Source organism: Oncorhynchus mykiss, chromosome 28 (genome assembly GCF_057628025.1).
Source record: "Oncorhynchus mykiss isolate SJ-2025 chromosome 28, ASM5762802v1, whole genome shotgun sequence".
Taxonomy (NCBI): domain Eukaryota; kingdom Metazoa; phylum Chordata; class Actinopteri; order Salmoniformes; family Salmonidae; genus Oncorhynchus; species Oncorhynchus mykiss.
Window position 1 is genome coordinate 32,945,910 of NC_143049.1, and position 12,216 is coordinate 32,958,125.

Genomic DNA, 12,216 nt, shown 5'->3' on the forward strand with positions numbered 1-12,216 from the left:
CAACTAGCCTACCTGGTTAAATAAAGGTGAATTAAAATAAAAAATAATGAACATTCTTTCTCAATGTTTAAAACAATGTTAAAAACAATGATAAAAAGTTAACAACACACAAGAAAAAATACTATTTTGCTTGGAAGGGGTATCTGGTTTTCATCTGCCTGAGCAACTCAGTGAGCCTGAAAAATAAAGACAAAAAAATAAGGGGGAAAAAACAGTTATTTACAACTGTGTTGACAGAATGTCTTGCTACGATATTAGTGAACTGAAATACAGAATAACAGTACAACAGTGACTAGTAATGCTTACAGGCTCCTTCTCCTTTCCTCTGCTCCTCTCAGTGCTCTCCAGAGTCCATGGAAGCAGCCGGTTCCTCCAGTCTTCTTCCTCCCACCTGTAGCAGTAGAGAGGCTGGTGGAGGACTCCTCTCCAAGGAACAAAGTGTTTCTGGTGGTCAGTACCTCAGATTACTTGTTGTATCATTGTTCACAGCTAGAAATGTGCCATCCCGAGGGCCCACAGAGCTCACTGGCAACTCTCCAGGGGAGATAAAGGGAATCGTTAAAATCACCTATAAGTGACTTTGTTGACCTTCACAATCAATTTGAGATACTTTCGGATGATTTGGACATTATGAGCAAAAAAAGCTCATATCAGTCCCATGACTTGAATGGAATTTGTGCCACACATGCTAAAAAGTTAGCATGTGGAAACAGTGTCAGGGACACTAAACCAAAGGATGGATTGCTGTCATAGCTTGTCCATAGACTGCTTACAGGGTAAGGAAAACAATGTGTAATTTTGTAATCAGTGAACTATCCCTTTAAAACATACTAATAAGCCTGTAATGGGGAATGTTTGTTTGAATTTTGTTTGATTAATTCCTCTCCTGTATTTGATGTTCTGTAACTAAGTACGGATGTTGGTACATTTGACCTGTTAATTAAACTGCCAGTATCAAATACCAGTGATGTGGTTAAAGTTTGACACTGAGGAAGGGCACACTGATATTGTGACACTGTGAATCTGTAGCCGCTGATGTTGTGTCTTCCTCCCAGCCTCTCGAGTTGGTGTTTACAGAACATTTGTTACTGTCTGATTAAAATATAAAGTGCCTTCTCAGAGAAGGACTGTTAGACATTTTCTCTGCTTCTGTGCCGGTGATGTCTCCCTTTTGCAACTTGTTATTAAACTTGATTTATGATTGATAATGCTCTTCTCTTTTACAACTGTACAGAAAACCCTAAAATCCCCTATTACAATACCCCACCAACGTTAGACATCTATACAGAAAATCCAAAAATTGCTGAAATAAAGTATATGCAATCAATTAGATAATAGTGAGATTAACTGATAACTGACACAGACATTTTGGTGTAGCAGGAAGATCGGAATGCTGTGAACCCAGAGGTTCTGAGTTCAAAACCCAGGTGAGGACATGTTGAATAATAATTACTGTAATCATGTACGTCAAAGTGTGTTCTCTGGGTGGATCAGTGGTTCACCAATCGGGGCCTTGATTGGCTTGGCAACAGTAATAAGGGGTGGCATGTAAAGAGATGTTTTTTTGGGGGGGCAAGAATGTTTCTTTGGGACCATCAGAAGACATTGTAAAAATGTATTTAGGGACATTGCAGGAACAAGCTGTGAACTAGACAAACCTCCAGAGGGCCATAACCGAACGTTCTACTTTTTCAACATCATGAACACGGGAATGTTCTTGCAATGTTCCTATGAAACATGTCTAGAACATTAATATCTTATATTCTGAGAACATGGTAACTACGTTCTAGGTAAATTCTATTCGACATTGAGGAAATGGTCTCTTGGAAACGGTCCTTGCACATCACTGGGAATGTTCCTATGAAAACGTTAGGTAATAACATAATGAGTCTCTTAAGGGAACATTCTCTAAAGTTGTGGGAACGTTTGTATTTAGCTGGGATAGGTCTAAATTGGTAGTCCTACACCGCAAGGAAACCCCCCAGAAAACATAAATAATAAAACATATGGGTGGATAGATAGTCGGCTTACCAGCCGTTCACCGGTTGTCTTCACACTGTCTGCATCTCACCTACCAGATCAGTGCCACATACTCGACTTGCACCATTCACCCATTCTCAGCTGCAGTACATGTAGTTCAGGAGGGAGATAGAGCACCCCCTAAGGAAATAATGCCGTTTGAAATTGTGGGTTTCGGATTGCTTTTCTTGATTTTGATCGGGATACTCCCATTCAACACCTGTACAGAAGACTTGATAACTGAACCCGTGGAACCTGTCCTTCCCGAGTCTTTGTTGCTGAAGCCCAAAGTATTGCTCAGTATTCTTGCGCGCAATGCGGAGCACAGTCTTCCCTACTTCTTGGGGTGCATCGACAGGCTGGAATATCCTAAGGATCGTATCGCCATCTGGTAAAACATGTTCAATTTAATATTTTGTTCCACATTGTTTCTTACTTTTAGATATTTTAACCTTTGAAATAAATACAATTATTTAAATTATTTATCATATCCATGGTTAGTCAGAGTATGATTAGCTCACTGAGTGATGTAAACTAAAGCAGTCATGTATTGTCACATTGTTGCCCACCAATTCCAGAAGACACCCCATGCTTTCCTTTTGGGAATATTGGGTGATTTTGTGTAAAGAGCATCAGATTTTTGTTTTGAATTGTAAAAATTCCTCAGTTCCACTAAGGATGTTACTGAGGTGGAGTTCAATAGATTATTTACAGTATCTCCCAGCCCTATGGGATAATTATAACTGCATTTTACCATAAAAAATGAATCAAATATGTATCAATCCCTGAATGGAGGGCACTTTCATTGGGCAAAACCTATTAAAAACCAGTTGCTGTCAGTGGATTAAGTGGCCTGAGTTCAACCTCTCTACCGAAATACTCAGAGATGAATATGAGATGAATGTGAGAAGAGTAAATAGTGGTCTGGGAGCAGAGAGAGAGGGTGAGATGTGAAGTGGAGTGGCACAGCACTGGTAAATGACAGCGACCAGGCAGAGAGAGAGAGAGAGAGAGAGAGAGAGAGAGAGAGAGAGAGAGAGGGAGAGAGAGAGAGAGATAGGGAGAGGAGAGGGAGAGAGAGAGAGAGAGAGACAGAAATAATAAAGAAGTCTATGCTGATATAATACTGTAAGATGTTTTTATCTGAAGACACTTACATCAAATGACATGCTATGTAGAAATCTGGTGTCCTGAATCTCCGTTCATCATGCTTAAATCTAGGTTTAATCTGCGTCTGGGAAACCCGGTCCCAGGCTCATATGGGAATCAAATTTAAAACCATGGTGTGGAAAGCACTATGCTCCAACCAACTGAGCTATCTGATCCAGCCAGTAGCTCTAGTGGGCTGATGCTCTAGCCACTTTGTTCCAGTGCTGCTGCAGACCACAGTGTGGACAACACCACAGCCATGCTGCAGGAGTGGATCAGAGGGGTGCAGAGCCAGTATCACTCTGTGAAGTGGACACCCATGGAAGGACCAAGGTGAGCACACACTGAAATACATCCTTCCATTTTTCTCCACATTCACTTTTACATGTCTTCTTCTCAGACGACCCACCTTTCCCTGTGAAGCTGGGGTGTTCATAACTATCAATGACACTGTGCACTCTTGTCATTCAATATCTATGTCAACAAATGTCAAGAATAAAGACCTCTCCACTCATTTCTCTCCTTCCCTCTCCCCTAGCTCGCATGTGGGTGAGTTAGGGCCGAAGCACTGGCCTAACTCTCGGTTCACCCACGTGATGAAGCTAAAACAGGCTGCTCTTAGTTCAGCCAGGGCTCTCTGGGCTGATTACATACTGGTGAGGTCACCCACAACTCAACACAGTGGGACAACAACACTCAGTAGTAGGTGTCATTAGGCACAGAGGCATCACATTTTGAGATGGCAAACTGTTTTGTTTTAGGCACTGTTTACTGTTACAGTAACGACACCTTCATTTTTTTAAAGCTGTAACTGGTCGAAAGGACCACAAATAGCCAATTGTGAATCCCCCTCACTTTACTTGAGCCAGCCCGCAGAAACCCAGAATTTCCACTGAGATGATTCCTTCTTCAATCAGTTTGTGGACACTGACAACTTGCTGACCAACCGGCGGGTGCTGACTGAGATGATAGCAGAGAATTTAACGGTGGTAGCGCCCATGTTGGAGTCCCGCGTCCTCTACTCCAACTTCTGGTGTGGTGTGACCCCACAGGTACACCCTTCATTAATCTCTGTCACAATCTCTCCAACTTCTGGTGTGGTGTGACCCCACAGGTACACTCTTCATTAATCTCTGTCACAATCTCTCCAACTTCTGGTGTGGTGTGACCCCACAGGTACACCCTTCATTAATCTCTGTCACAATCGCTCCAACTTCTTGTGTGGTGTGACCCCACAGGTACACCCTTCATTAATCTCTGTCACAATCTCTCCAACTTCTTGTGTGGTGTGACCCCACAGGTACACCCTTCATTAATCTCTGTCACAATCTCTCCAATTTCTTGTGTGGTGTGACCCCACAGGTACACACTTCATTAATCTCTGTCACAATCTCTCTAACTTTTTCTGGCCCACAACTAGACCCATTCTCAGAAGACAACTTTATTGTTTAGCTGCCATCCAAATGTTTATTCAATCTGAAGCATAACACTTGTCTGTCTGCCTGCCTGCCTGCCTGCCTGCCTGCCTCCCGCCCTCCCTCCCTTCTGTCATCTTCTCATTACTACTCCCCTAGCCACTTTCCCTTAGTGATATATGACTGCATGATTGGCCTTCTGTGATCTTCGCATCACCACTCCCCTAGCCACTTTCCCTTAGTGATATATGACTGCATGATTGGCCTTCTGTGATCTTCGCATCACCACTCCCCTAGCCACTTTCCCTTAGTGATATATGACTGTATGATTGGCTCTTCTGTCCTTTACCATTTTTTCTTCTTCTGGTTTGTCAGTTTTATATGGCATTGATAGTCAATTAAATTAGCGAGTATGTCATTTTTTTTTAGAGATACACTCAGTGGCCAGTTTATTAGGTACACCACCCCGTTCACGAAAATGGATTGTTCCTACAGACAGTGAGTCACGTGGCCATGGTTTGCTATATAAACAGGCAGACGGGCATCGAGGCATTTAGAGACTGTTTGGTTGAACGTTAGAAGGCAAAACAAGTGACCTAAGTGACTTTGAGCGTGGTATGATCGTCAGTACCAGGCGATTCCAGTATCTCAGAACCCCCTCCTGGGGTTAACACGCACAACAGTGTCTAGGGTTTACAGAGAACGGTGAAACAAACAAAAAAAATCCAGTAAGCGGCAGTCCTGTGGGTGAAAACAGCTTGTTGGTGAGAGGTGGAAGGAGAACAGCAAGAATCGTGCAAGCTAACAGGTGGGCCACAAACAGGCAAATAACGGCTCAATACAACAGTGGTGTGCAGAACGATATCTCAGAACACACAACTCGGCTGTACTTGTCATGGATGGGCTATTGCAGCAGACGACCACACCGGGTTACACTCCTATCAGCTAAAAATAAGAAGAAGTGGCTCAAGTGGATGTGTGATCACCAACACTGGGCAATTGACGAGTGGAAAAACATTGCCTGGTCCGACGAATCCCGGTTCCTGTTGCGTCGTACTGATAGCAGAGTCAGGATTTAGCGTAAGCAGCATGAGTCCATGGCCCATTCTGCCTGGTGTCAACCTTACAGACTGGTGGCAGTGGTGTAATGGTGTGGGGAATATTTTCCTGGCACACGTTAGGTCCCTTGATACCAATTGAGAAATGTTTCCATACCCCAGAGAATTCAGAATGTTCTGGGGGCAAAGGGGGGGTCCGACCCGGTACTAGATGGGTGTATCTAATAAACTGGCCACTGAGTGTAGATATCAAGAATCTTTGTAACCCATGATGATTTATACATTTAATGCTCATTAAATGTGTTTTCTTTTGTTTATTCATTGTATTATACCATCTTGCTTTTGTGTTCGCTCACCATTGTATTTGAAGATTTAAATTATTCACATTTCCGGGGAGCATACCATTGGAATTTTTTTATTCATTAAAATGCATTTATGTCAAGGGGCCACAGAAAATGTAACGATGGGCCGGATTGTCCCTAGGGATTCTATTTAAGTTTCTCTGATCCACTGTGTCTCTTCCTGCCCTCTTAGGGTTACTACAAGCGCACCCCTGAGTACATCCCCATCAGGAACTGGAAACGCCAGGGCTGTTTCGCCGTTCCCATGGTGCACTCTACCTTCATGGTGGACCTGAGGCGGAGCGCCACCCGGGCGCTGGCCTTCCACCCTCCACACCACGATTACACCTTCCCCCTGGATGACATCATGGTCTTCGCCTTTTCCGCGCGGCGGGCAGGTCAGTCATAGAGTCATAATGAATTGTGTTAAAATGCTCAGTTTCCTTACTGTGTATTGAATGTGTGTCATATCTTAGTTCAAATAGTCATTGTTTTCTTTCAAATACTTTAGTTGCGCTTGATTGAGCTTATCTGGCGCAGTGGAACCAGTGGAATAGCCGGGCTATGTGGCACTCCAGGCAGGCTCAAACAAACACTCAATTATTATTTATATGTATTATGTTTTATGTGTCTAATTAGTCACAAACATGTGACTCCATACAGATGTGCAGATGTACATATGTAATAGAGAGCATTATGGGTATTTGCCACTGCCTCTGAAGCAAGAGCAAAGTCTGGAGGAGGAGGTGGAGAGCTTTAGCCACACCATGACCGAGGCTCTGAGTGAGTACTCTGATGCACACACACCCACACACACACTCACGCCCACCCACACACACACACACACACACACACACACTCACGCCCACCCACACACTCACTCACGCCCACCCACACACACACACACACACACACACACACACACACACACACACACACACACACACACACACACACACTCACGCCCACACACACACACACACACACACACACACACACACACACACTCACGTCACCCACACACTCACGCCCACACACACACACACACACACACACACACACACACACAAACACACTACCCTCACTATATTTTAACGTATCTCCCCTCTCCTACAGACCAGTCTCTGTGATGCCGTTTGACTTTCACTTTCACAGCCGTGTCAGAATTCTCACTTTTCTGTTATCTCTTCTGCTTCTCCGTCTCTCTCCGTCTCTTCAGAGAATCCCTAAACTGGTCATTAATGAGAGACTGACGAATTCCCTTACAAATCATAGATGGCAAATGTCTTAACACAGTGTGATCTGCTTTTATCTTTTATCTGGTAATAAGAGTCTAATACAGGTATTTTTCTTCAGTCGATTACCTCATGAAGCCGTCCAAATACATGCACCATACAGCTAAACCTCTGGAAAAGATGGGATTTGATGAGGTACTGAGAATGTACTTACAGTATATCTACACTACTGTATATCTACACTATGGTATATATTTAGTCATCCACGGTCATTGTTTGAAAGAAATCACAGAAACATCTATTTCATACAAATCATAAGAAAGGTGATTATGGATGGAACAGTTGGATTTTAGTGACCTGTTCTCCCCGCCTTCATTCTAGATCTTTCTGATTAATCTGAAGCGTCGCATTGACCGGCGGGATCGAATGCTGAGCACCCTTGCCGTTCTGGGCATTGATATCACACTGACAGAGGCGGTGGATGGCAAGTACGACACAACAATCCAAAAGCACTTTACATAAGCGTCTGCACCTGTTATTTCAGACGGAAATAAAATACATTGCCTGCTATCCATACTGAATCCTCACTCCTCTCCACTGTGGTTCCACTCAGGCTCCTGAGTGGCGCAGCGGTCTAAGGCACTGCATCTCAGTGCTAGAGGCGTCACTACAGACACTGGTTAGATTCCAGGCTGTATCACAACCGGCCGTCATTGGGAGTACCATAGGGGCGGCGCACAATTGGCCCAGCGTTGTCCGGGTTTGGCCCGGGGTAGGCCGTCATTGTAAATAAGAATTTGTTTTTAATTGACTTGTCTAATTAAATAAAGGTTAAAGACAAGATGTAATAAAGTGAGCATGGATTCCTCAAACATGAAGCTTTGATGTATTATCAGTATCTTAATTTTCCTTTGATCTTTTGTTCTACCGTTCTGAATTGAATCAGAAAAAGAACAGGTGCAAAATCTAGACCTACGCACCTGGGCTGGGTTTGAACATTTAATTATGTTTTATTAATCTTTTATTTTCTCCAGAGCCCTGAACTCGTCCCAGCTGCAAGCGATGGGCATAGACATGTTGCCTGGGTACAAAGACCCGTATTCGGGGCGTGTGCTGACGCGAGGGGAGATCGGCTGCTTCCTCAGTCACTACAATATCTGGAAACAGGTACACATCTAGTCTATACATGGAAACAGGTACACATCTAGTCTATACATGGAAACAGGTACACATCTAGTCTATACATGGAAACAGGTACACATCCAGTCTATACATGGAAACAGGTACACATCTAGTCTATACATGGAAACATGTACACATCTAGACTATACATGGAAACAGGTACACATCTAGTCTATACATGGAACAGGTACACATCTAGTCTATACATGGAAACAGGTACACATCTAGTCTATACATGGAAACAGGTACACATCTAGTCTATACATGGAACAGGTACACATCTAGACTATACATGGATCAGGTACACATCTAGACTATACATGGAAACAGGTACACATCTAGTCTATACATGAAACAGGTACACATCTAGTCTATACATGGAACAGGTACACATCTAGACTATACATGGATCAGGTACACATCTAGACTATACATGGAAACAGGTACACATCTAGTCTATACATGGAACAGGTACACATCTAGACTATACATGGATCAGGTACACAAACGTTGCATAAAAATCCTAATAAATATTTAGAGCTGCCACTTTTATTGATAACGGTACACCCCTTTCCTGCAGTCAAATGACCAGATCGCCCTCTAGTGGCCTTATGGGTGGAATGTTCATAGTTAATAAACTTTCCTTTCATTTTTTGGCCCAAAAAATCTGTGTTTTTATGTCAAACGGTTTTGTTGCATTTAAGTCGTCTGTGATGTATATAAAGTGTAATATTGGGATACAAACTCAAAACTGAAAACATTTCAACTCTACATCTGACATGGTACATGTGTCTTCTTTTTTGTAAGCCCATAACCATGTGTGTGAGGTGTATACTTTAGTTTCAAAGTAGATTTGTTTAAGATCACCAAGAATCACTCTGTGTGACCCTGATTTATCCCACTGCAGTAAAAGGATAATGATATGTAACAGTGCTCAAACTACTTTAGATGTAAAGATATAAGATAGAAAGCAATGTCACTTGTTTTAATGTATCAAGTATTTGGAGATTCACACCCTGGCTCAGTGGCTGTCCTGTGGTGCATGTCTCCCCCTAGGTGGTGGAACAGGGACTGCAGCGTGTGCTGGTGCTGGAGGATGATGTGAGGTTTGAGCCGCGTTTCCGCAGCAGACTGGTGACCATCATGGAGAACGTGGACCGAGTGGGACTGGACTGGGATCTGATGTGAGGGCTGATTGGCTGCATACACACTCGAACATAGACAGGCAGACAGACAGACACGATTCCAACGTGCGTCTGATCTTAGGATGCAGCATAATAGTGTAAAATGGCTTCTTTTTCTAGGAATGCTTTATAAATTGACGTTTCTCTCCCTCTCTCTCTCTCAGCTATGTGGGGCGTAAGCGCCTGCAGGTGAAGCAGCCGGAGCGCTGGGTGGAGGGGGTCAGTAACCTGGTACACCCTGACTATTCCTACTGGACCCTGGGTTACGCCCTCTCCTTGCAGGGGGCCAAGAGGCTCCTGGGAGCCCGGGCCCTGGGCAAGATGCTACCTGTGGATGAGTACCTGCCTGTCATGTTCAACAAGCACCCACGGTGAGTTCCAGTGGTCGGACAGGCTTTTGTCTTTTAACTGCAGTGTCCATATTCTCACTCTATCGCTCTCCCGCAAGCACCTTATTCACCAAGCACATGCTTGTTGAGTGACATTTGTCCCTGCAAACCCAGTGTTTTCTGATCTTAAGAGACCAGGTAGAGATTAAAACGGTGCAATCAATATGGCGGTGGTTCCAGGCAGATCTTCCAATGGGCCTTTTGGAGCTAGGAGAAGAGTTTGTTTTCATACCGGGCATGTGTTGTTTTTTAATTCTCCTCAACTCTCCTTGCCCTCAGGGAGGAGTACATGGCCCAGTTTGAGCAGAGGGACCTGCTGGCGTTCTCTGTGGAGCCGCTGCTCCTCTTCCCCACCCACTATACTGGCGAGCCAGGCTACTTCAGCGACACAGAGACCTCCACCATCTGGGACGATGAGGCCACAACCACCGACTGGGACCGGCAGAACACTCAGCGAAGCAGCAAGCAGGACGGCCAGGGACGGCCTATGCCCCCAGGCATCGCCAAGGAAGGAGGAGGCGTGCCCTCACCCTCCTCTGCCAGTAATCAAAGAGATGAACTCTGATGAGTTGAGGTCACATAAACACACACGTTACTCCTATGATTAATAAATTAAATCTTACATTGCCATATTGGCTGGCAACATTCTCATCTCTTGCTTGCTACGGCTAATTTACAGTCACATCAAACAGTGCAGCCAGAATAACAACAGTAGCTGCATTTGTTTAAGCTGTTTTCTAGTGAACTTTATTTGGATACATGCTTAACAATGAGCTAACGTGGCGCGATTTCACCTGGCATATCATTTTTTTATTCAACCTTTATTTAACTAGGCAAGCTAGTGAAGAACAAATTCTTATTTACAATGATGGCATTGACATTGTGCGTTCACAATTACATTTTACTCTCTCTTCGGGACACTGTTGATCAGAGGAGCTAGCCAACAACACACCGAATACAATCACTTCAAACTGAAGCTGGAAATACTGCAAACTAGCTGCATCTCGTTTCCTTTTTTCAATTGACATTGCTTTGTATATATCCACCAAAAATTATGTCAGCTGATTCATGATTTCGACTGGTTTAGAAACGCTGCCTGCCTATCTGTCTTCCCCCGACCCATACACATTCATTACTATGGAACAGCTGGAGATCTCATTTTAATATTGAAACAATGTTGCAAATGTCGGAAAGACAGACAGCAAGGTTTATACAAACCTCCGCTGTTGAAAACTAAATGTTAGTCTAAAAGAAATGTGATTTAATGTCTAGATGCTTTTTATAGTGGAGATCAGGTTTATCACTTGCCTGGCTGGACTGATGAGACAGTGGATTGTGCAGTCAGATGGAACAGAGTAAATAGGCATTTTAATGTCATAGATTTAGCCGGTGGTAATTTGTGGATTAGACACCGACTGGAATGCGGTTTTAACCCATCAGCATTCTGGATTAGACCCATCCGTTATATAATCAGGATTATAAACTGGGTGGTTCGAGCCCTGAATGCTAATTGGCTGACAGCCGTGGTATATCAGACCGTATGCCACAGGTATGACAAAACATTTATTTTTACTGCTCTAATTATGTTGGTAACCAGTTTATAATAGCAATAAGGCACCTTGGGCGTTTGTGGTATATGGCCATTATACCATGGCTAAGGGCTGTGTCCAGGCTAGCCGCGTTGTGTCGTTCATAAGAACAGCCCTTAGCCGTGGTATATTGGCCATATACCACACCCCCTCATGCCTTATTGCTTAATTAAAGAACGATGCCTTTTAGCTGTCTGCAAACACTCCAGCTGATTGTATTAGTTTATAGGGCTAATTCACCCAAATGACATATTGGATTCCTTACCATGTGAGCAGTCTACGGACAAGGTATGACAGCAATCCATGCTTTGGTTTAGTTTACCTGGTCACTGTTTCCAAATGCTAACTTTTTTTGCCTCTGTGGCACAAATCCAGCGCAAGTCAATGGTTTTGATATTAGCATTTTTCTATCTTAATGGCCAAGTCATCCTAAAGTATCTAAAAAGCTCAATGAAGTTACTAAATAGATAATTTGGACACGAGACGCGAAAATGTACTTACACAGGTACCGTCGACTTGCATTGGATTTGTGCCAGATTGTAAAAATATTGCAGTTGTCAAGTAAACAAACCAAATCATGAATCAAGGATTGTGGTCATACCTTGTCCGTAGACTGCGTACAGGGTAAGGAAACCAACATGTCATTTTGTATTTT

At 43.5% G+C, this 12,216-nt stretch overlaps 1 protein-coding gene across 1 annotated transcript; it reads left to right on the top strand.

The window, feature by feature from the left end:
• The first annotated feature begins 2,039 nt into the window (after positions 1-2,039).
• On the top strand, positions 2,040-10,602 carry colgalt2a (collagen beta(1-O)galactosyltransferase 2a). The gene is made up of 12 exons (XM_036966025.2): positions 2,040-2,410; positions 3,391-3,501; positions 3,707-3,824; positions 4,086-4,220; positions 6,176-6,380; positions 6,646-6,765; positions 7,339-7,412; positions 7,599-7,705; positions 8,252-8,384; positions 9,456-9,583; positions 9,748-9,954; positions 10,252-10,602. Exons 1-12 carry the CDS (start codon positions 2,172-2,174, stop codon positions 10,535-10,537), a joined length of 1,863 nt encoding a protein of 620 aa, XP_036821920.2. The 5' UTR covers positions 2,040-2,171; the 3' UTR covers positions 10,538-10,602.
• Positions 10,603-12,216: the final 1,614 nt, after the last annotated feature.